Here is a 24189-nt window from a genome sequence, read left to right on the forward strand (position 1 = left end):
TAAGGGTAATAATAAAAAAAAAAGAGAGAAAAAGAGAAAGAGAGAGAGAGAGAGAGATCTTCGTTCTTATCGATTGCGTCTCGCCGTGTCCATCATTTTTTGTTCATATGTTCTGTAAAACCAAAGAAAGAGAGAGAGAGAGAGAGAGAGAGCATAAAATTAAAAGATATTCCACGAACATTTCTTCGTTATATCATAAAATTTTTTTTATAGATATAGAAAGTAAAAAATCGTCAAAAAAATATGTAAAAAAAAAAAAAAAAGAAAACAAACCAAACATTGCAAATACACCGCGACTTCTGCTACCACTTTTCTTTGTCTTATAAGCGTGTAATTTCTCGATAATAATACTACTGCTATACGTTAAACACGGCGAACTGTGATGAATCATCAGCAGGGAAGATATTGTTCTTCGAACGAGACTAAAATTAGAGAAAAAAAAAAAAGGGAAATAATTAATTTTTTTTTAATTAAAAAATTAAAAAAAAAAAAAATGAAAAACGGGATTATACGGACGCTGAGAATAGTTCTTCTCTTCTTCGCCTCCGAGTAAAAAAAAAAAAGAATAAATAAATAAATAAAAAAACAAAACAAAACAAAAAGTTAGCTCGGTGTATTGTGGGCTGTTGCAGTTGTGGCCGGTCTTCCGTACCTCATGAAGGTTTAAGAAGAATTACGTTACGAGAGAGGATCTATAAGAAAAATATCTAAAAGAAAAAGAGAAAGAAAAAGAGAAAAGGAGAAAAAGAAAGAGAGAAAGAGAGAGAGAGAGAAAGAGAGAGAGAGAGAAAGAGAGAGATTGATAGATTGAAACTTAAAACAAAACATAATTGGTGTTTAACCAATAAGAAGACAAGGAAGATGATTCTATATCCATTGGAGTATCAGACGTCATCTAGATTAATAGAAGAAAAGACAACAACAACAACAACAAAAACAAAAACAACACCAATAACGACAACAACAAGAAACAAAATATTTCAAAGATTAATAACAAGATAGCACGTTGAAGAGTGCTCTCTATAAATCACTAAAGATTTCATTTATCTTATCTTATCTTATCTTATCTATCGATATACATACATATATTCGAGCGATCATTATTATATCTCCTACATCATCTTCTCATCATCATCTACTATCATACAATGAAACAATAATCATATTGTCTCTTTATGATTACAAAAACAAATATTACTTTGTTGAGTTGATCGCATCGTCACTTCACACACATTTTTTTTTCTTTTTTTTTTCTTTTTTTTTTTGATTGATTATAATAATATACATCTATCGAACACTTCATATACATCACACCCCTTTCTTCCCATCTCCTTCATAATCAAACCACACACCCAACCCAATCACCTTCTTACTTTAATTATTGTTGACTATTTAAGATGTTTATTCATTGTTATTACGTTCGAATTAATTAGAGTGATCATATTCTCTCAATGATTAGTGTATCTCGGTTTGCCTGTTATTTTTCTCACTAATTATAGGATATATATATATTCATTATCAATAATTCTATTCGTAATTAGCAGATTAAATATACATATAATATATAACTGCGTTCCTTCGCAATCATTAACATCATAACGATTTGTATATTTATATATATATATATATATATATATATATATATATATATGTATGTATGTATGTATATATATATATATATATTTTGTTGCATTTCATCGGTAATATATTCAAGAAAAATGCCTAAGAGACTATATAGAAATATTAATCAAATTAATATAGAAAGAAAACAATTTTAGAAATCATCTTTATCAATATTATTTTATACTGATTTATTTACTTCCAATTAGACACTTCTTTTTTTTTCCTTCTTGCAATTTAGATTTATCTCGCGATTAATGTTCTAGTGAGTTGTATTTTTCTTTTCTTTTTTCTTTTTTTTTTTTTATTTTTTAAAGAAACGACTGCGTTACTTGGATCTCAGACGAATTAGAAAAGTTAAAAAAGGCTGCTGTTTTCGCACACCCACACAAACACGCACACGCACACGCACACACGAACGCAACCACGCACTCAGACAAAAATTCTATCATAAATTATAAATGTCATTTTGTGTTTTTTAATTTCTTCGTTTTTTTCCGTTTCAAAAATAATGTTCTCACAATTTATAATAATTTTTATCACGCACATACGAATTTAATTATTTTTTTTCTTTTTTTTTTTTTTTTTTTACTTTCGAATCTTCTTTTCACTTCTCTGATATTACAGAGGATTTAGTTTTGCGTTTAGATTTAAATTTAACACTTTCTTGTCTACAATCGATGGAACATCGTCAGTAGACTTAAATAAATTAAAAAAATATATATATATCTTAATATTTTTACGATCAGTGCACCTTATCATCCAATAAGAATCACGCGCTGATCATTATTTTATCTTTTTTTGGCTCTCTTTATTATAACAGCTCCAATCTAATTTGTACTAGATCTAATCTCGTACAAATTAACTTGAAAAAAGTATTAACTAATTTTCTAGCATTAAACTAACACGTTTCTGCTTATCGGATTGCACGTGCCAATATTATATATGTAGAGTGTCAAACATATTTTCAACTTATCTGATATAAAAGTTAACAGAAAAAAAATATACATATATGTATAAAGATGAAAAAAAAAGAAATAATAATAATGTAGATTTATAATTTCAAATTTGTCTTCACATATGTTTTAAAATTTTGCAAAAAGAAACAAAGAAAAGAAAAGGAAATATTCGAATAAAAATTAATTTCATTCATGTGTAATAGTTAATAATAAACAATATATATATCTATATAGAATACTTTAGATTTTTATATATATGTGAAATTTTGCAAATAAAAAAAAAGAAGATTTGAATAAAAATAAATTTCTATTCAGTTGTAAAATTTATCGAATCACATGTTTAAATTAAATTTAATTTATAATTAAAATGATAGAGATAGAGACAGAGAGAGACAGAGAGAGACAGAGAGAGAGAGAGAGAGAGAGAGAGAGAGAGAGAGAGAGAGAGAGAGAGAGAGAGAGAGAAAGAGAGTATAATAAATTATTATTCGTTGCACGTACATATATCCAAATGATTAATTAGGAAGATTTATTAGAGATATCAATGTTAAATAAATTATTCGAGAGAAAAATTAATTAATATGTAATAGTTACCACAAATGACACTTGTGCACTGACCGATAACAAAGAAAAAAAAAAAAAGAAAGAAAGAAAACTACCACCGTTAATTTGAACAAGATCGATATGTACAACAATAAACACATTATTATACGATAATAAATGGGTTTCTCTCTTAGTTTATCAATTAACATCCTTAACTCGTAACTGGTATGGTGAAAATTTTGATCATGTACAGGAAACGTAAAGTGGAGTATATAGAAGCTCAGAGAAATGTTTAAAACTTTACAAAAATTTAATTAAAAAATAAAAACAAGAAAAAGAAAAGAAAAGAAAAGCTAATATTGTGAGTTATATTTATTGCTTTTTTTACTTAAGAACAAGTGAAATTTTCTGAGAAGAGAAAAAGAAAATAACTAAAAATAAATTCTACCAAATTAATAATTTATTATAATAAATATAAAAAATGGATTTCTAACAGACAGATCAGATTACCAGTTACGAGTTAAAAATCTTGCTTCGTCCATGTTAATTGTCCATCATTGTTATGCAAAACGCATTGAAGTTTTATTATACCTTCGCATGTTTTAAAAATCACTTACTGAGTGATTATCCATTAAATTGTCTTCATCTATTCGGTATTTATTACACCAAACTAAATCTAAAAAATATTTGTCCTTTACATCCATTTTCAATAATACTACGACAGAGATATAATTTATTGTAAACCTTCAAGAACTCGAATAGCCATTCCAGAATGGACGAAGAAAAAAGTTATATTATGGAATCTAACTTTTGTCCTTAAATTAATTCATAAGTTGCAATAAGTTAAAAAAATTTCAAATTGCTTCTTGGATGATATTATTCGATTGATTTTTGAAAATAATTTTGAAAATGTTAATAATATAAATTATATATGAAGAGTAATAAAAAAAGATAAATAAAATAAAATTAAAAAACTTTTAAAATATTAACATTTTTAGAACACAAAATTTAGATACATAAAGAAATTTAAATACTCAGAAATATTAAGTATAAAAAAGTATAGAAGATTTTTAAATTTAAATAACATCCAAAGCGATTTGAATTCTTATTTAACTATTGGTAAGTATATTATTTATCACTCGTTCAAAATTAGATAAGAAGAAATGAAGAAATAAAAAATGTGCAAACACATTAAAACAAATTCGCTCCTTAGACTCTTTTCTCGACTTCTGCAAATCGTCATTAAAAACGAATAAGAAGAATGAGAGAAATTGCGGTAAGTAAACTGATTAACAAAGATTGGAATGTTCTTCCATATCTCAGGTAATCTTCTCGACGAAGCTGAAGTTCTCGATTGGATGGTGAAACAGAAAACCGATGAGAGCATCGAGGAGATCGATCGAGAGACTCTAATGAAGTATATTGATACGAAGGAATTTCTCGCAGTTATTTTTTGTAAGAATATCTATTCCTACCCCTCATTCATTAGGTTGGTCAATAAGTAAAAAAAGAAAAGGACAAACAAATATCTAAAAGTGTTTAAATAAAATAAACAAGTATAATGCAAACACAATCCATAAACAACAGTAATATATTATCTAATGAAAGAAAGATAAAAGTAAAACACTAATAAAAAATTAACTCAATTTTTGTTTTTGTATACATAAAATTTATATAACATGCAGATTATTATAGTATTAATTATGTTAATATATTTATATATCTAATAATTGGTTTACTTCTTTTTTTACTTACTTCAATATAATATAATTATACTACATACTATACAAAGTATACATACACTTTAAAAAATACTTATAAAACTTTTGATTTAGTTATTTGTTTTATTACTTATTGACCAATTCCAATATATTTTCTCAAATCTCAAATACTTTTATCAAAGTATAACATTTAATTGATATTTCTTAAAATATCTCTATATCAAAATATCTTTCCTAAAATTTAGAAATCTCTTGTACAAAATTTATTGAACTGTTAAAATTTATTTTCAACATACCTTCTCTTTCTTCCATTATATTCAAACGTTGATCTTTGTGAACGTTGTTAAGACAATAAATACATATTCCTCTGCCTTTCTTCTCGAACGTATTATTCACAGACAAAGAAGAAGATCCAGAAAGTCCTCGAGTACTCCGGCACGTCGAGTTGATCGACGACGAAGCTGCTGAGTATGGAATAAAAATAGTTCGTATGAAGGATCGTTTAATGGCGAAAAAATATGGTTATCGAAACCCACCTGGTATAACTTATTTCCGGAAAGGTAAAAGTACGAATTACGATGGTGATATAGATGACGAGGAAGAGATCCTTGATTGGTTAACCGATCCTAATAACATGGAATTAACGGATCATATCGAAAGAATTAACAAGAAGATGTTTCATAAAATACGTCAATCTACCGACTACTTGGCTGTATTTTTTTGTGAGTAGATTTCCAATATATTTCTAAATATAATTTATTATTAATCCTTAATGGTCAATAGATTACACGTATAATAATTTGTTATAAAAAAAAAATGCTACGCATTTTCTCTCTCTCTCTCCCTCTCTCTAAATTTAGCCAATAGTTAATATTTTTTCATGTTGGAAAATATAGGAAAAGTAAATAAAAATCTGTCGACTGTTAAGGGTTAAATATATAATTAATGATTAATTCCGCACGAATTTAATTGCACATAATAATATATTTTTTATATAAATTTTATATTCCTTACCAATTTGATCACTATATGTGTGTGTTTAGACAGCACCGACTGTAAACAATGTAGTAGAGTTCTGGCAGAGATCGAGCATATTGACGACGAAGCTGATAGTGCCGGAATCAAATTTGTAAAGATCGACGACAAGGAACTTGCCAAACATTACGGAGTATTTGCGTTACCAGGAATCCTTTTTTTCAAACTGACATCGAAAGAACCGGTGATATTTGCTGGTAAGAACAAATGAATTACACGGATAATTATTAACAATGAATTCAACGCATTCAATTAACTCAAACGAATCCGTTACGAACAAAGGACGATCGTCAAAAGCCATCTTAAAATTTTTACTTTTGCAAACTCGCGGTTTTTTCAAAATTCATGTTCCAATTTTCATTTCATATTGTATTTTTAGAACTAATATTAATATAATATAAATATATATTATATATAATATTATGATAAATAGAATAATTAAATGTAATATTTTAAATAATGTGATATATCAATAATAAAAATGTCATTTTATCTTTAAAATAATAGAAATTATTTGATTGGTTGTGTACAATAAAACAAAAGACGATCGTGGAATGCCATCTTTGAATTGTTACTTTAGAAATATCGCGGTTTTTTTAAACGTCAAATTAACAACGCTTAAAGAATTATTTCAAAGATCTTAATTATTCATAGTTAAATTTTTAGCCAATGTTATGTCGTTAAAAAAAGCATTATGACTTTATTATGAAATAATATAACAAATTCGATATAATAATAATAATTAACAATAATTATTCGTACCTGTTAATCTTATACCATTTGTATGCCATCGCAGGAGATCTCTACGACGAAGAACAGATTTTGCAATGGTTAATGACGCAAAAGGATCCATCGGGCGAGGCAATCGAAGTTTTGGATGGAGAAGAACTTCTGAATCTAATTCGAGAATCCGAATCCTTGGCCGTATATTTCTGTAAGTCTTTTAATACATATCAATATTTTAATCGCATAAAATCAAATTACTTTCTATTATCGTTTCTTCCGTACGACACAAACTAAAATGGCGAGTCAGTGCGCATGCGTCGGAAACGCTGTTACCTGATTGGTCGACCGAAACGCCATCTCTCCAATTCTAAGGAACTACGGAAGCGCGAAAATTTGTTTCGTTTAAATACATTATCTTTCACATATGTCTAATAAGAACTTTAAATAAGGCTCTTGTAAAATACAATTCTAAATATGATTAAATTTCAGGAATATACACAAGCATACACACACATACACATATACGCATTTATAATTAAATTGCTTTTTATCAACTAAATTCTGTCTATATAATCACACTAATGATATTATTATATATATAGATATTTCATGTGACTAACGCTCTCAAATCAATCAACTGCTATATTTATTATGAATTTCATTGTTCTATATGTGTATACTTGAGAAAAAAATAGTGCTATATAAAATATAACTAATTTATCAAACCTTGGGTTCACCTATCGATTACAATGAAGATCCGAAAGTTCACTACCGAGGAATTGAAGGAAGAACTTTCGGTTTCTATTAAATGGACAAAAATAATGAAATTTTAGATTATCTCATAGACTAATGTATCAAAAAGATATACTTTTCCATATATAGATACATACTTCTGAAAACGAATCAAACAAAATCTTGGATCATTCGGATAGATCTTAACAAGACTTTCTGTTTGTATAATTCCCTTTTCTTTAGATGGTATACTCAACGAATTAAGCATTCATTTGATCTAAATAACTTGTTCAAAAAAGTGGTGTACACGTGTATACTATAATGTCGTAGGGAACAGAACGCTTTGCGACATGTGTCAAGCAAAAATGCATCGCAAGCAGACACGGCACAAGGAGCACAGGATCAACGAACACGAGACAACCGAGGATGTTGACGGTACAAATGAAAAAAAAAAGCAAAAAAAAGCAAAAAAAAATAAACAAAAAGAAACATTTAAAGACAAATTAATGATCCTGATTAGTGTAGCTTCTTCTCGTGATTATGCGAAGAGGCATTTAACATCATGCATAAGTATTACTACTTCAACAACAACAAGAACAACAAACAAACAAACAAACACACACGTACAATTGATACGTGCATTTAGTCAACTAATTACACTTTTTAGAAAACTACCTACGATTCTTAGAAAAAAAAAAAAAAATAAAATAAACAATTTAGATCGTTTCCTTTTTTCTTTTTGGAAGAAAATCAATATATAACTACGTTACATACCCCTCAGTCGGGCAAATTTTTTAAGAATATTTTCAACCCAATTTTCTTTAGATATTTTGATAAAACTGACACTGTTTATATATATATATAGGTGCACGAGCATTAAAGCATGCGAGTTACATCCAAATGGCAATGATAGTGACTACCCCCTCTGCCCCCTGCAGAACCCGCTGTGAATAGTGTGCCCAAAATATTCTTTCTTTACCATTTATATATCTCTTTGCACGGTAGATATAACTTAGCTCTTCAATGGCATGCACGATCGCAAGCAACGTGAAAAATATAATCCATTTTCTTTCTTTTTTTTTTCCTTTTCTTATAATGAAAATAAAATGCCATCATCTCCTCGATTAGAAATATTAATCTTCCGTTAATATCATTAAATATGTTTCAACAATTTTATTCTTATTTAGATCTGGACAATTGCGAACAATGCACTGGAATCCTAGAAGAATTAGAAAATATTGACGACGATTGCGACAGACACGGTATCACTTTTATAAAGACACAGGTAAATATATATCTATATTATAACATATTAAAACGTTATTACCTATAATTTACTTTTGAACATAATTGTTCTTCAACGTAAAATCACAGATTTGTGTTCATCACTTGTAGGATCACAAAGTGGCAGAGGATTACGGCGTTACTGATTTTCCAGTCCTCGTTTATTTTGAAAATCAAATACCCAACGTATTCGAAGGTTTGCATTATATATTCCTCTAATGTTTTCTATCAACTTATTTTTCAAAATTTGCTTACTTTCTATTACAGGAGACTTGGCCGTAGAAGAGGAAGTATTGCAGTGGCTGATCACACAGAAAACTGAGGATCGCATTGAACTGATAACTCGAGTGATGTTGGAAGCCTTTGTTGAAGAAACACAGTATCTTGCTGTTTATTTTTGTAAGATTTCCTTTGAACTTGCAACCGAGCGTTCAACGATAAAACAAAAGATATTTTCGTATCTATTTCAGACAAGCAAAACTGTCACATATGCGACGAAATATTAGAAGGTTTAGAAAGAGTCGACGACGAATGTGACGTCTTTGGTATACACTTGGTTAAGATTCAAGATCCACAACTAGCGAAAAGATATTCCATTAAAACTTTTCCTGCTCTAGTTTACTTTCGTAATGGCAATCCTCTTTTGTTCGAAGGTCTCTCTTTTTCTCTTTCTCTTTCTCTCTCTCTCACACACTCTCTTTCTCTCTGACGATTTCCTTACTTCTCTTATTAACATCCTATAGTATAGAATGCCGAGGTTAAATATAAATTTTCTTATATATTTCTATTCTAGGAGATCTCCAAAACGAGGAGTCAGTTTTGGAATGGTTGATCGATGATGAAAATCGTGAATTGGCTGATGAGATTGAATCTGTCAACGAAAGGATGTTGGAGAGACTATTGGACGAGTCGCCATTTCTGGCAGTCTTCTTTTGTGAGTGTGTTTAATACCTATTAACATTGCGAAAACAATTATGTAAAATGTGAAATCTAATAGGAAATAATAATCATTAGATATTAGATACACAATCGAATAATAAAATGAAATAATGTTCTATGTACCTTAACGACAAATGATAGACGACGAAGATTGTGCAGAGTGCGACGAAATTATGGAAGCATTGGAGAAGATCGACGGTGAAGCTGATCTTTTTGGAATCGATTTTGTAAAGATATCGAGTACTGAAACTGCTGAGAAATATAATATTATGAATGTACCATCCTTGGTATATTTTCGTAAGAGAACTCCTCTTATTTACGACGGTGATCTCACCCAAGAAGATAAAATTTTACAATGGCTCACTTCCCAAGATGTTTTTGAGATAAAGAATGAAATCGAAGAAGTTAACAAGAAGATGCTCGACAAGTTGTTAGATGAAAATGAATTCCTCGCTGTTTTCTTTTGTAAGTATTTGATTAGATTTCTGAAAAATATAATAAATTATAAATATAACAAACATAACAAATTTGTGTTCATTCAAAATTAAAACTTTGTTAACTTGGATCCATAACAATTAAAATTATAAATGTCATAACGATTAATGATGATTTATATTCTCAGACGAATATAACAATACGGAGAGCGAGAAAGTTCATGAAAAATTAGAAACGATCGACGGTGAAACGGATAATTTAGATATAACGTTTGTCAAAATGGCTGATCCGAGATACGCACGAAAATGGGGTGTCACCAAGCTTCCAGCTATCGTTTACTTTCGTAAACGTTTTCCCAGCATTTACCGAGGTATAGTAAATAAACAAAAGGATTACTTATCTTTAAAATATTTCACGTATAATCTATGTAATATATGTGTATATATATTTATATATATATATATATATATACATATATACTTTTAATTTAAAGGTGATCTTCACAAAGAAAATGAAGTTCTCGAGTGGCTTCGCAAAAACAGATACCGTCAACCAGAATTAAACATCTACATGTATATATTAATAGCGACTACAGTGGTCTTTGCGATGTACACTGGTTTCCTGCTTTCGTGTTTCCGATCAGAACCATCGACTACGACGCCTCATCCAAAGCAAGCTTGAAAAATGTTTTCTGTCGATATCTGAAAATAATTAAAAAGAAAATAGTACGATTAATGATGAATAGTACGATGAATAATGATGAACAAAAAAGGAAAAAAAAGAAAAATAAGTAAGAAGAGACGATTAAGATAAACGTTTAGCGGAGAAAGAGAAAGAAAATAAATAAATGAATGAATGAATGAATGCAAGAATGAATGAAGGAACGAAAGAATGTAAGAATGATAAGAACATGTAAAATCTATAATGAACGAATTTATGATTGTAAGGAATGAAATATTGAATGATGAATGTGCTCAATTTATTTCAAAAAAAAAGAAAAAAAAGTTCGACTTCTCTCGACTCGATAATAAAAATAATAAAAATAATATCATATTAGAATATGAGATCGATGCACTCTCTCCATGTGCCGGTGATATTGGTTATCATCTCACCGTATTATTTGCCCTGCTGAAAATTTCCGTCTAATGCATCTCTATGATATATATTGATATATGATATATGATATGATATAGCATATAGCATATAAGGCATTGTGAATCATCATAGTAGATTTCTTCGATAGAGATTGTTTATTGTATCTACGTTTAACGTTTAAAACGAAAAAAACAAAAAAAACAAAAATGAAAAAAAAAAACAAAAAAAGAGAGATCTTTCCAAGGAAATTAAATAATTAATGCGGACCACTGGAACATTCCTAAGAGAGAATAGAAAAAAGAAAAAAAAAAGATGACGGATAGAACGAACTTTTTATCTTGGATTCTTGTAATAACACAATTGAACCAGTGATTATGAAAGTGGTCTAAATTATTTGAGACATTAAGAGATATATTTAAAAGGCTATTCTCGAAAATTACACAAAAGAATTATTTTTATCAAGAATATATATATATATATATATATATATATATATATATAGATTTTCTATTGCTCTAAATAATAGAAAAATAATTTTTCAATAATTCCTTCGTTCCAATAAAATATTCTATCAGAAAAGATATAAATGACTTTGGATCACATTCATAATCACTGATTCTGAATTATGCTTTATTATATATTTATATTATCATTCATTTATATATTCTAGCGTTTGATGAGAAAATTCTTTTGTTTTATTTATTTCCTCATTTATTTATTTTTCTTTTGTTAATTCACGTAAAAATTTATAATCATGCTCTGCGAGAATAATATTTGTTGCAATCAGGCACCCGTTTATATCATTGTTATAGATAGAATTTTTGGCAGGGTATACATGTGGACCAAATGTATCGTATCTAGATCATGTTTTAGACCATTTAAAATGAAAGATCATAGAATAAAAACAAATAGAAATATGGTTATCGATGTAAACGAGAGTAAAAGAGGACAAAAAATGAATAATATGAGAAAAGAAAAAGTATATATATATATATAAAAAAAAAAAAAGAAAAGAAAGGAAAGAAAAAAAAAGAAAGTGCGCGTTAAATTAAGATTTGATTATCCTTTTGATTTATAACAGAGCTAAGTAAAATACTGGGTTTACAGAAAGTACGGATAACATTTTAAAATGGTTTACGTTGAAACAAAAAATATAATAAATACACATATATGTAAGATATATTACAACCCTTAGACGTATATCATTGTTTCATAACTTCTTTGATTTCACTGTTTCCAACTTCTTCTCATGGGAATATATAAAATAAGATCACGTGTATGTAACGTCGTGTTGCCACGTGATCTAGAGTAACTCATGCAGAGAATTCCAAAAACAGAGTATCACAGAATATAACAGAATATATTGGAAAGGGTATGACCAAGAGAGTTGGATTACCATGTGGACATATGTCGAGTAACATATGGTCCCCATATAGAATATCTATAATGTAATGCGATATGTAAGGAACTTCGAGGGTTTATCTTGAAAACCACACATTGAAAGTGATATCGTATATGATCCTTTTCAAATCTGGAACATTTAAAGTGTTATCGTAATTCGTGTAAACCCTGTATGTAATAGTAAAAGTTGTATTTTTAAAGAAAAACACAAAAGAGTGCTACGTGTACGAGAGATAAAAGAAAAGTGAAAATGAAAGAAGAAGGATGGACGTTATATGGAAGAGAGCTTTAGCTTTAGCTTTTTACGAGAATTGATCTCGTTTTTTTTTTTTAATCTTTTTGTTTTGTTTTGTTCTTTCTTCTTTTTTTTTTTTTTTTTTTTGAAAATCAGCGATTTTTTCTCTCTCTCCATCTTCATTTAGTATAATAATTATTTTTATTTTAACGATTATTCGCTCCCAAAAAAAAGGACAAAAAGATAAAAAGAAAAAATATGAGATTCCTCTTTCTGATTAAAATAAAAAAAGTAAAAGAAAAAAGAAAAAAGAAGAAGAACACCCAAGAGGAATTTATAAAGAGGAACTTCGGAGCAGATTCCGCTTCTTTTTTTTTTTTTGACACGTTGTTTACTTTAAGGAATGTTTATCATCATGTGACACACAAACAACTTATACGTATATAATTAATAATTTATATTAATTATAATTTCGAGATATAGCTAGGAATTATTACGACGCACTTTATTCTACCGCTTATGTTATATTTCGAGAGGCTTATCGAATTTAGCGATCTAATTGTTGATAATCTTTTAACCAAATAGATTGTGTCCGCTGATATTTTGTGCGATCGCGAAACGTCCGATTAAATAAATTTGTACGATATAACGACGAATTTACAAGATGTTAACATAAACAAAACAAAATCAAAAATATGCACTTAAATTTATATTTGACGAAATAGTTAAATATTTTTAGTCAAATGTTAACATTACTTACGCGTTGTCCGTTGATTACTGTATAAATTATATCTGAACGATTTTGTGATTTCTTTACGTTAACTAGCTAATTGTAGATAATCGTTTATCGTTAATAATTCTCCTCGGTAGAGGTAAGGAAGAGATAACAAAAAAATACAAAAAAAGAAAACAGGAAGAAAGAGGATAAGTTTAATTGAACAATAAATACCTCACAATAACCGGGGCTTACCTTTTTGTCGGAAAAACCGATTTCACCATAGCTATGAAAAGAAAACCAATGATCAGAAAAAAAAAGGAATAAATAACGGACCGTTGGACCAATATTTAAACAAATTATATGAAATGTTCAGCTATATAAACAATTATCCTTAATCGAATCTATATAGATAGAAAAAAATAGTAATAATAAAAAAAAAATACTAATAACTAAATTATAATAAAATATATAATATATTAAATATAATATATAATTTAATAATACGTATATTGCTATTGTTAAATGTCAATCTTTTCACACGATTTTTCAGGTACTTTCGATAGTATGAACAAAAAATGATTCAAACAAAAAGTCCACTACTCAATCGTGTATATGTATGTATATATATATATATATATATATATATATACACTTTTTTTAATACATTTAAATTTAACCCATTAACTGTGTTTGACAAGTATATTCGTCACGCAAAAAAAAAGAAATTATCTTTTACTATTTGAATTAAGATTTTAGTAAAAACCAGAAAATATTTATAGATTCCTGTCTTACCGAGTCAGCTAACTGTCGTTAATGGCATATTCTTGTTTATCTGCAATCAATACTAGTAGGTATTTGTTTTACCGACGTTTTACCGACAATATCTCTTCTTTGTCTGATCATACTCGGCTACTTTAATCTGTTATTTGTCTGACGAGTACATTCGTCATCTCTTAATTTCTGCTACAAAATGTAGATACAGATTCTAAAAATTAAACTACACAGTTAACAGATTAATAATAATAATAATCATTATTATTATTATTATTATTATGATACAAATAATAAAACAAAATATATTAAACACATTAGAAATAATAAAATATCTAATAAATTTTTATTACTTAAAGCAAATGAACGTACTCATCTTACGAAGGATTTAGCAGGATCAACAACAGGATGATGAAATGGATTATGAACATCAATGAAGAAGCAGGAAAACGTACAGGATTCATGTATAAGTCAATTCGCGTATGTTTATGGTGATTCTTAAGCTGAAAAATAAATATTAAATTATAAATAATTGGAAAAAAACAATGGATTAAACAAACAATACAAATTTATGATTGACTCTACGGAATATTATATTTCACATTATATCTCTACGGTATATTATTATTTTTTCTTCGAAAAAAAATATTGGTCGACTTTTAATATAAGATAGCTGTTTTGGTTTTATTATTTTCTTTTTTTTTTTTCTTTTTATTTAATGCAACTGCATCATAAGTAATACATATGGTCGTAAAATTACGCACTATTTGCTTTCTCTTTTTAATTAAACTTCTCCTTTCCATAAAATATTTAATCTTTTAATCGGAGCCGAAGTGAGCTATGGACGATTCTTTAAAAATTTATTTAATTGATCAGCGTCCAGGAAAAACAATAACAAGTTTAAGATAACAATATTTCTCTCTCTCTCTCTCTCTCTCTCTCTCTCTCTCTCTCTCTCTCTCTCTCTCTCTCTCTCTCTTTCTCTCTCTCTCTCTCTCTGCAGTTATTCTTATTATTTCTTGTTAGTTTTCTCTTTTTTCATAAAATAATATAAATATGATATATACCACATTGCAAGAAAAAATATTTTCCTACAATTTCTCTCTCAATACATATGTATGTTTGTATATATGTATGTATATATTTATGTATATCTACTTCATTTTATCCAGATAGTTAATTATCTTCTTTTGTTTTTAATTATTATATTATTCAAGCGATACTTCTTTCGACCTTTTTAATACTTAGCAGTGACAATCTCATGTATATAAAAACAGACTAGCAAACCCTTCACCTTCAAACTTCTATTGAAAAACTACTGTTTTCTTTATGACGCAGAAATATATTTTTTATTGTCTCGGAACATGACACATGTTATCAGTTATGACCAATCCCCGTCGCTGTTTGATCATATTAAACAAAATAAAATATATATATATATATATATATATATATATATATATATATACATATATATTATTTCAAATAAAAAAAAGAAAGAAAAAATAATGTAATATGATGTGATAATTAAAAAAAGAAAAAAAAAAGAAATAAGAAAAAAGAATTAAATATATATTTAACATAAACATTTGACAATAAATTTTGTATATTAAATGCGTCATTATTTTTATTACAACTATTCGATCATAAGTTACTTTTGTATCACCCAAATAAAACAACTTGAAATTTAATAAAAATATTTTTAAAATAATAATAAGAATAATAGTAATCAGAAGAAGAAGAATAAGAATAAGAATAATAAGAATAATAAAAATAATAATAATAATTATAACAACAACAACAACAACAATAATAAAATATGGAAACTTTTGAGTAATAGAGTATGGTCATATCTGTTTACTTGCGTCACGTTATCTAAGGGATATATCTGTACTTATTGAAATGTACAATAACAATGCGAGTGAACATAAAAATTAATTAATGATTCACTTATAACACTTTTAAATATATATATATATACACACATATATATATATATATATATATATAAAATGCCTCGTGCATATATACACAATGCCATAAAGGCATTTGTGTAAATAAATTATCTACTTTGTTATCACACTTAATTCATTCCATCACTTAATCATAGCCTATAAATGTGTGTTTGTTGCAAATCTAAAAAATTATTTTACAAAAAAGAAACAAGAAAATAAAAAAATAAAATAAAATAATGTGTGTAAAAACAAATCATATACTTAGTACCGGTTCATATAATAATGCCGGATTCTAGGAGATACCTGTCGTAAAATATACGAGACACACAACCTTGAATACTTCCGAATTAGAGAGAAGTGCATACATTCTTTTTTCTAAATGGTTATTATTACAAATCCATCGTCAATTGATTGACTATTTATTTTAAATTAATCATCGATGATATTATTTTTATCATTATTATCATTAACGGTACATGATCATTTTTTTTTTTCTTATACAGGCTAGGCCAAAAATTCCTAAGTGATCTTAAAAACCACTAACTCTTTATCGAGGAGCTTTTGTAGGCTTATAGAAAGGGAGTTCTATAATTTGACAATAAAACATTATTAGTCTTAAAAAGTCTCAAAAAAGAGTATTCGATTTTTAACATTAAAAACATTTAGCCTACCCTGTAATTTTTTTCCTTTCTTTTTTTCAAGCTAGCCCATTTTTATGCATTATTATAAAAAAAAAAAAGAAAAAAGACTATTATAGGCAAATATAGGCTCGAAAAATACTTGCATACTACTCTGCTGCTACTGTTGCTGTATGTGTCACTGGATTCTCCTTTCCCTTCCTTTTTCTAATCAATAATTGCTAATCATATTTGTTCAATATATTCAAGAAATATTATAACAATATAATAATCCAATAAAATAACCAGCACACAGATTGATCATCAGCAGGCAAAGTTTTAAGTAGATAATGATCATCGAACTGCAACCGAGATTACGAATCTTACGTATGTACTTCTACGTTACGTTTTTTTTTTCTTTTTCTTTTTTTCTTTTTTCATACTAACATCTGATATCATTCAATTGAAGTTCTTAATCGCGAATGGTAAAAGATACTTTTTCGATTTCTTTTAAATCCACGATATTATATACGTATATATATATATATATCACATAATGTGACAGAAAATGTACATACATTTTTTATAAAGAATGAGATTACTTCTGTCAAAAATAATAAATTATTAATGACACTTTCATCTCACTATCAATAGCGAATAAGAAACGTATCAGTTTCAAAAACACGTATGTACCATCTTTCTATTGTCTTTCATAATCCTGCTGTATATAATCCTTTTATTGGCTTATCTCGGACAATCGAATTTTTAATTACCTCGATATAATATAACATATCGATATCTTCTCTACATATTCATTCTTCATCATAGTCTATGATAATGATAATGATGATAATGATGATAATAATAATGATAATGATAATGATGATAATGATGATGATGATGATGATGATGATAATGATAATCTCTCAATAGAAAGATATTCCATGAAATGAAAGTACGTCCAAAAACAAAAAAAATGAATAATTTTGAGTAGAGAGGATAAACCATTCTTTTCCGATATAAAGAAGATCATCTAACCTTTCATATCAATACTTTCGTATAGAGCTGCTACCAACTATTATTTAACTTAAATATCTCTGCTATACCTCTGATATTTACTGCTCTTTATACATCAGCTTCTTAGCTATGCTAAAATACTTGAAAAAGCCAACTTCTGTGTCCACCACTTGACAGATACCCACGGAACGATTTCCATTTATCGTTCGATGGCTTTCGATATGATTCGTTCGAGAATTTCTTCTTTTATTTCTTTCCATCTACCTCTTATGCAACAACGCCAGTTATTACACCGCCAGCTCCAGGAAGACCAGTCGTTCCCATTAAATCAATATCTATTTCCCTTGCGGCTTGTCTTCCTTCTGTTATTGCCCAAACAACCAACGATTGTCCTCGTCGACAATCTAAGTATCAAAATTTTTTATATTGTCAAATTATGTGTATATATATATATTATTTATATAGTTTATATATATTGTCTATATATATAAATATATTTATTTATTTTATTTATTTATTTATTTATAAAAAAAGAAAAACTCTGTTACCTCCAGCTGCATAGATTCCAGGCAAACTAGTTTTGTATTTGCCTATTGGAGTCTCATAATTTCCACGAGCATCCATTTTCGTTTGCAACTCATTAGCAATATATTTTTCTGGGCCCAAGAATCCCATAGCAAGTAAAACTAAATCACATTTATATATCTGCACGAATGAAACAAATAGTTAATATATATTAAATGAAACCCAATGATCATTTTTTTGTATTAATTATCTTATCCATCTACCTTCTCAGATCCAGGAACTGCATTGTTTTTCCAACCTCCTGTAGAATCCTTTGTCCATTCTACAGTTACAGTCTTGATACCACTCACATGTCCATTACCATCGTCCAAAAATTCCTAATTTTTAAATTTAATTCATTTTGAATTAGAGTTGATAACATATGTATGTATGTTAATGCAATATATTAATATATAATTTTATTTACCTCACTGCGAGTACTGAATTGACGAGGATCACGACCAAATTTCAAGGCCACTTCTTCGTGACCATAATCTACTTTAAACAATCGAGGGAATTGAGGCCAAGGATTATCTGTAGCCCGTTTTACAGGTGGTTCAGGTAAGATTTCAAAAGTAGTAATAGTCTTAGCACCCTATATAATGTTATAAAAAAAAAAAAAAGAAAAAACAATGAAAACTTGTCTTTGTCTTCTCAGTATTATTATACTATCAGCATTAATCATACAATAAAAATATCCAAAGTAATATGATACCTGACGTAAAGACGTTGCAATACAATCACAGCCTGTATCGCCACCACCTAATATGATAACGTCTTTATCCTGTGCCATAAGCCGCAAATCCTGTGGGGTTTCATTACCCATCTGCTTTTTCTGCCAGTGTTCTAGAAAACTAACAGCAAAGTGAATTCCTTCGAGTTCTCTACCAGGAATCTGTATATCTCTAGGCCAAGTTGCACCAGTGCAAAGTAATACTGCATCGTATTGATTTTTTAATTCCTAAGAGAAACGTGATATATAATTAAATATCGATATTTACTGATAAGGATAATTGTAATTCTTGTTATGAAAAAAAAGAAAAAAATGTATCTAAATATTACCTGAACAGTAATATCTTTTCCGACATCAACACCGGTCTTAAAAACTATACCTTCCGCAGCGAGTAAAGATACTCTTCTTTGTACAACTTGTTTGGATAATTTCATTGTAGGTATACCGTATTGTAATAATCCTCCAACACGATCATTCCTTTCATATACAGTTACTAAATGACCAGCTTTGTTTAATTGATGTGCAGCAGCTAAACCAGCTGGACCAGAACCTATTACTGCTACAGTACGCCCAGTTCTTGTTGTTGGAGGATGCGGAAGAATCCATCCTTGTTCAAATGCATGATCAATTATTGCACATTCAATATTTTTTATAGTGACAGGAGGTTCTGATATGCCAAGTACGCAAGCACCTTCGCATGGTGCAGGACATACTCTTCCAGTGAATTCTATAATTCGATTTAATGAAATATACATTTGATATATTTAATCATACTATATATATTTATTTATTTAATTAACGCACCTGGGAAATTGTTCGTTTGTAAAAGCTGATTAAGCGCCTCTTTCCAATTGGAATGAAATACAAGGTCATTCCACTTAGGAATAATATTTCCAAGTGGACAACCATAACTACTTTGACAAAATGGAACACCACATTCCATGCACCTTGCTGCTTGAGTACGTAATCCTTTTCTTACGCCTTGGAAATTATAAATCTCATCCCAATCCTCCATACGCTTCTCGGCTGCTCTATATGATTCTGTATGTCTCTTATACTTCATAAATCCTCTACGAATATAACGTATACAAATGTAATCTTCATTGATTTCAAAACGGATTAAGTAGCATTTAATTGTTCGATCTTAATCGTTAATTACCTTATCTTGTCTAATTTTTTCTGTGCTACTTCTCCATCCGTGACAACTTCTTCAATATCTTTCACTTTTGAATCAGTCTGTGAATTTCCATTAAGAATCGGTTGTTCTTGCTTTGTTTCTTCTCGTTGTTCCAATACTCGTTGATACTCGTAAGGAAATACCTATTTCCATTGTATAATTATATTATGGTATAAAATTTAATATAAATTTATTTTGGCGGAAAAAAAATGAAAAGAAAAATACCTTAACAAATCTGGTCGTTGGTTCAGGCCATAAATTCAACAAATCCTTTGCAATAAGTGAACCAGTCTTCTCAACAAACTCTTCCAACAATTGTTTTACATAAGCAATGTCTTCCGTGTTATTAAGTGGAAGTAGCTCAACCATTTCGGGATTGCATTTGCTAAGATAATATTTATGATGTATGTAAAAAATGTTGAAGGGATTGAGACAATATTTTCATAGGTAAGAATTTACCTTTTGAATGAACCATCAACATCAAAAACATAAGCTATTCCACCAGACATTCCAGCAGCGAAATTTCGTCCTGTTAATCCAAGAATAACAGCACATCCTCCAGTCATATATTCGCAACCATGATCACCTACACCTTCGACGACTACAACAGCTCCGCTGTTACGAACACTGAATCTCTCAGCTGCGATACCTCGGAAATATGCTTTACCAGAAGTCGCACCATAAAGACAAACGTTTCCTACTATGACATTAGCTTCAGAATTGAAATCTGATTCTTTCGGTGGATATATCACTATTTCACCACCACAAAGACTCTATCATCATGAAAAAGTAATAAAATTATTTAAAAAATGGACAAATAATATATATATAATAATTTAATAATAAATATGCATACCTTTCCTACATAATCGTTAGCATCTCCTTCAAGTGTCACGTGAATACCTTTCGTCATGAAAGCACAAAAGCTTTGACCTGCTGAACCTTTCATTTTGATGTTAATACTATGCTCTGGCAAACCATTTTCACCAAATTGTCTACAAAATATCAAACAAAAAAATGTTTAATTCATAAATTTGAAATAACATGATTTTAAAAGTTCAATTAGAATAATTTCGTGCTTGCTTACTTAGATATTTGATAACTCAACGTAGATGCAAATGCTCGACATTCGTTGTTAATATTCATTTCAATATCAACACGTTTTTGTTTACCATTTAATATTGGCTCAGCCAATCGAATCAATTCGTTATCAAGTCTATTTTCTAATTGAAAATCTTGCTTGATAGAACCACCATGAATGTTCACACCCGGTCTTAAATCCAATGCATTTCGTAGAATATTTACGAAGCTCAATGTCTTAGCTTTCTCAACAGCTATATCGTCGCGTACTTTAAGAAAATCTGTACGGCCTATTAAATCTTGGAATTTTTTAATACCAAGACTCGCCATGTGCTGACGAACCTGTTAAAACACGCAAATAAAAAATACTTCATGAATAAAGATAAATGACTTAAAGGAAAGAAATATTTTTGTTGTTCCGTAAAGAAACACTTATACCTACAAAACTTACTCTACAATGTTGTGCGTAACATTGTTCACTGTATCAAGTAGCCTCACCTTCGTTTTTCTTTTTTTTTTTCTTTTTTACATTTTTTATAATACATCATAAAAATATAATTTAATATTATACGATCAATGTTATATAACATACCTCTTCGGCAAGCGCAAAGAAGAAATTTATCACATGTTCCGGTTTTCCTTCGAATTTTTTCCTAAGTACAGGATCTTGCGTGGCAATACCAACGGGACAAGTATTCAAGTGACATTTTCTCATCATAGTACATCCCATAGCAATCAAAGGAGCTGTACTGAAACCAAATTCATCTGCACCTAGTAATGCTGCAACTACGATATCAAAACCTGTACGCATCTGTCCGTCTGCTTGAACTACCATGCGTGATCGAAGATTATTCAATGTCAGAACTTGATGAGTCTCCGCTACACCCAATTCCCATGGAAGGCCTGCGGATTTAATGCCTGTCCAACTACTAGCGCCAGTACCACCATCGTGACCAGATATCACTACATGTTCAGCTTTACCCTATATATATTTTTACAATAGTTATGTCATAAATTGTTTTTTTTTTTAAACTTCTTATTACTCTTTTTCTATGAATGGCCTTTATTAAACAAATATACCTTTGCCACACCTGCTGCGACTACACCCACTCCAACTTCTGATACTAATTTGACAGATATACGGGCATTAGGATTTGCACATTTTAGATCGTAGATTAATTCGGCCAAATCTTCTATCGAATAAATATCATGATGAGGAGGTGGTGAAATAAGACCTACACCAGCTACAGAATGTCTGGTTGCAGCAATATCTGCAGTGACCTAAATGAACAAAATGCATTGAAGTAAAAATTAAATATTATTACAAAAGATTATTGTTTAAAAGAATACCGCTTACTTTGTAGCCAGGCAATTCTCCACCTTCTCCTGGTTTTGCACCCTGAGCCATTTTTATTTGAAGATCATCGGCATTAGCCAAATAACTTGAAGTTACTCCAAATCTACCACTGGCTACTTGTTTTATAGCCGAACGCTTGTTAAATTCTGGATCTTGATTAAGATACCTGATATAAAACAAGATTTATTTGTATTGCAAATAAAAATATAATGAGAGATTAAACAAGATAAAAATATCAACCTGTCTGCATTTTCACCACCTTCACCTGTGTTGGATTTACCTCCAATGCGATTCATAGCTATTGCCAATGTGGTATGAGCTTCAAGCGAGATACTTCCAAAACTCATAGCTCCGGTAACAAATCGTTTAACAATTTCAGAAGCAGGTTCTATTTCGTTTATGTCTATTGGCTTATCTAATTTTTTAATTACTAATTGACCGCGCAATGTACAATTTTGAACCATGTCCATTGATATCTTACGGTAATTTTCATAAGCATTATTGCTTTTCGAAACAACATAATCCTGAAATAATTATTTTATTATTTATATTGCTTCTAAAAAATAAATAGGATAGCTGTAAACATGTTACGTTTAGTGAATATCATTTACCTGCAAACTAGCTATGCTGCCAGGATCATTGATATGTTTTTCTCCACCAGATCGCCAGTGATAAATACCTGGATTACGAATTATTAACATGTCCATTGGTTTATTCCAATATGTTATTTGATGTCTTTCAAATGCCTCTTTAGCTAATATTTCAAATGTTACTCCACCAATACGTGACTGAGTGCCCTGGATATAAAAGCATAAAGTTTTTTTCAAGAATTTATATACAATCACTTTCAAGCCAAATTTTTTTACTCTTCCAAATACATCATGTGTTTGATTGAATCATAAATTAATCATTAATTGGATCCAGTATATAATCATTTGTAATGATATTTACAATATATAGACACAATTTATGGTCATTTTTAACGCACCTTGAAACACTTATCTATTACTTCATCGGCTAATCCAACTGCTTCAAAGATTTGTGCTCCTTTGTAAGATTGTAAAGTTGATATTCCCATTTTTGCCATTACTTTTGCTATGCCACGTTCCATAGCTTCAGAATAATTCTAAAAGAAATATATGCATTCGATTTCGGATATAAAAAAAAAAAAATTATATTTAATCTCTAATCTATAATTTTTTATAAATTTTACCTTATATATGACTTCATCGGTATATGTATAGTCAAAAACTCCATCTGCTCTTAAATTCTTCGCCATTTCAAATACAAGATATGGACAAATAGCATCTGCACCATAACCAAGTAACACGCATATGTGATGTACCTCTCTAGCTTCAGCAGTCTCCAGGATAAGACCAACTTTCATTCGTTGTCTCTCTTCGATCAAAAAGTGATGTACTGCTCCTAATGCTAATAAACTGCTAACGGGAACTCTATACAATCGAAAGTTATTT

At 29.1% G+C, this 24189-nt stretch overlaps 3 protein-coding genes across 6 annotated transcripts in view; 2 read left to right on the forward strand and 1 right to left on the reverse strand.

The window, feature by feature from the left end:
• The window catches only part of LOC127069616 (uncharacterized), a 4430-nt gene extending 1130 nt beyond the window's left edge, over positions 1-3300 (forward strand). Inside the window, exon 2 of the mRNA XM_051006803.1 lies at positions 633-3300. Within this exon, the coding sequence (XP_050862760.1) occupies positions 633-667 (35 nt within the window). The 3' untranslated portion in view covers positions 668-3300. The remainder of the gene's footprint in view (positions 1-632) is intronic.
• The window catches only part of LOC127069597 (uncharacterized), a 31312-nt gene extending 18501 nt beyond the window's left edge, over positions 1-12811 (forward strand). For 2 of the 3 annotated variants that reach the window (XM_051006754.1, XM_051006755.1), the window contains 13 exons: positions 4446-4577; positions 5242-5565; positions 5887-6075; positions 6675-6812; positions 7667-7771; positions 8524-8621; positions 8732-8816; positions 8888-9019; positions 9091-9273; positions 9414-9554; positions 9701-10024; positions 10182-10364; positions 10488-12811. In XM_051006754.1, the coding sequence (XP_050862711.1) occupies positions 4446-4577; positions 5242-5565; positions 5887-6075; positions 6675-6812; positions 7667-7771; positions 8524-8621; positions 8732-8816; positions 8888-9019; positions 9091-9273; positions 9414-9554; positions 9701-10024; positions 10182-10364; positions 10488-10675 (2222 nt within the window). In that variant the 3' untranslated portion in view covers positions 10676-12811. The remainder of the gene's footprint in view (positions 1-4445; positions 4578-5241; positions 5566-5886; positions 6076-6674; positions 6813-7666; positions 7772-8523; positions 8622-8731; positions 8817-8887; positions 9020-9090; positions 9274-9413; positions 9555-9700; positions 10025-10181; positions 10365-10487) is intronic. The other variant, XM_051006756.1, reaches the window with a different exon arrangement.
• LOC127069596 (uncharacterized) overlaps positions 1-24189 on the reverse strand; it is a 48111-nt gene that overhangs the window by 6082 nt on the left and 17840 nt on the right. The window contains exons 16-44 of one of the 2 annotated variants that reach the window (XM_051006752.1): positions 23928-24168; positions 23703-23840; positions 23326-23511; positions 22955-23238; positions 22715-22880; positions 22438-22638; positions 21950-22339; positions 21365-21699; positions 21134-21272; positions 20737-21050; positions 20503-20662; positions 20260-20420; positions 19905-20170; positions 19430-19827; positions 19083-19328; positions 18795-18962; positions 18592-18705; positions 18352-18508; positions 14587-18207; positions 14236-14428; positions 10467-10695; positions 9894-10044; positions 9683-9808; positions 8664-9571; positions 8316-8555; positions 6641-6818; positions 5858-6072; positions 5380-5469; positions 5140-5307 (exon numbers count right to left, since the gene is read on the reverse strand). In XM_051006752.1, coding sequence (XP_050862709.1) covers positions 18071-18207; positions 18352-18508; positions 18592-18705; positions 18795-18962; positions 19083-19328; positions 19430-19827; positions 19905-20170; positions 20260-20420; positions 20503-20662; positions 20737-21050; positions 21134-21272; positions 21365-21699; positions 21950-22339; positions 22438-22638; positions 22715-22880; positions 22955-23238; positions 23326-23511; positions 23703-23840; positions 23928-24168 — 4201 coding nt within the window. In that variant the 3' untranslated portion in view covers positions 5140-5307; positions 5380-5469; positions 5858-6072; ... (6 more) ...; positions 14236-14428; positions 14587-18070. Of the gene's footprint in view, positions 1-5139; positions 5308-5379; positions 5470-5857; positions 6073-6640; positions 6819-8315; positions 8556-8663; positions 9572-9682; positions 9809-9893; positions 10045-10466; positions 10696-14235; positions 14429-14586; positions 18208-18351; positions 18509-18591; positions 18706-18794; positions 18963-19082; positions 19329-19429; positions 19828-19904; positions 20171-20259; positions 20421-20502; positions 20663-20736; positions 21051-21133; positions 21273-21364; positions 21700-21949; positions 22340-22437; positions 22639-22714; positions 22881-22954; positions 23239-23325; positions 23512-23702; positions 23841-23927; positions 24169-24189 lie in introns of those variants that run through there. The other variant, XM_051006753.1, reaches the window with a different exon arrangement.

This window comes from Vespula vulgaris, chromosome 16 (genome assembly GCF_905475345.1).
Source record: "Vespula vulgaris chromosome 16, iyVesVulg1.1, whole genome shotgun sequence".
Lineage (NCBI taxonomy): Eukaryota > Metazoa > Arthropoda > Insecta > Hymenoptera > Vespidae > Vespula > Vespula vulgaris.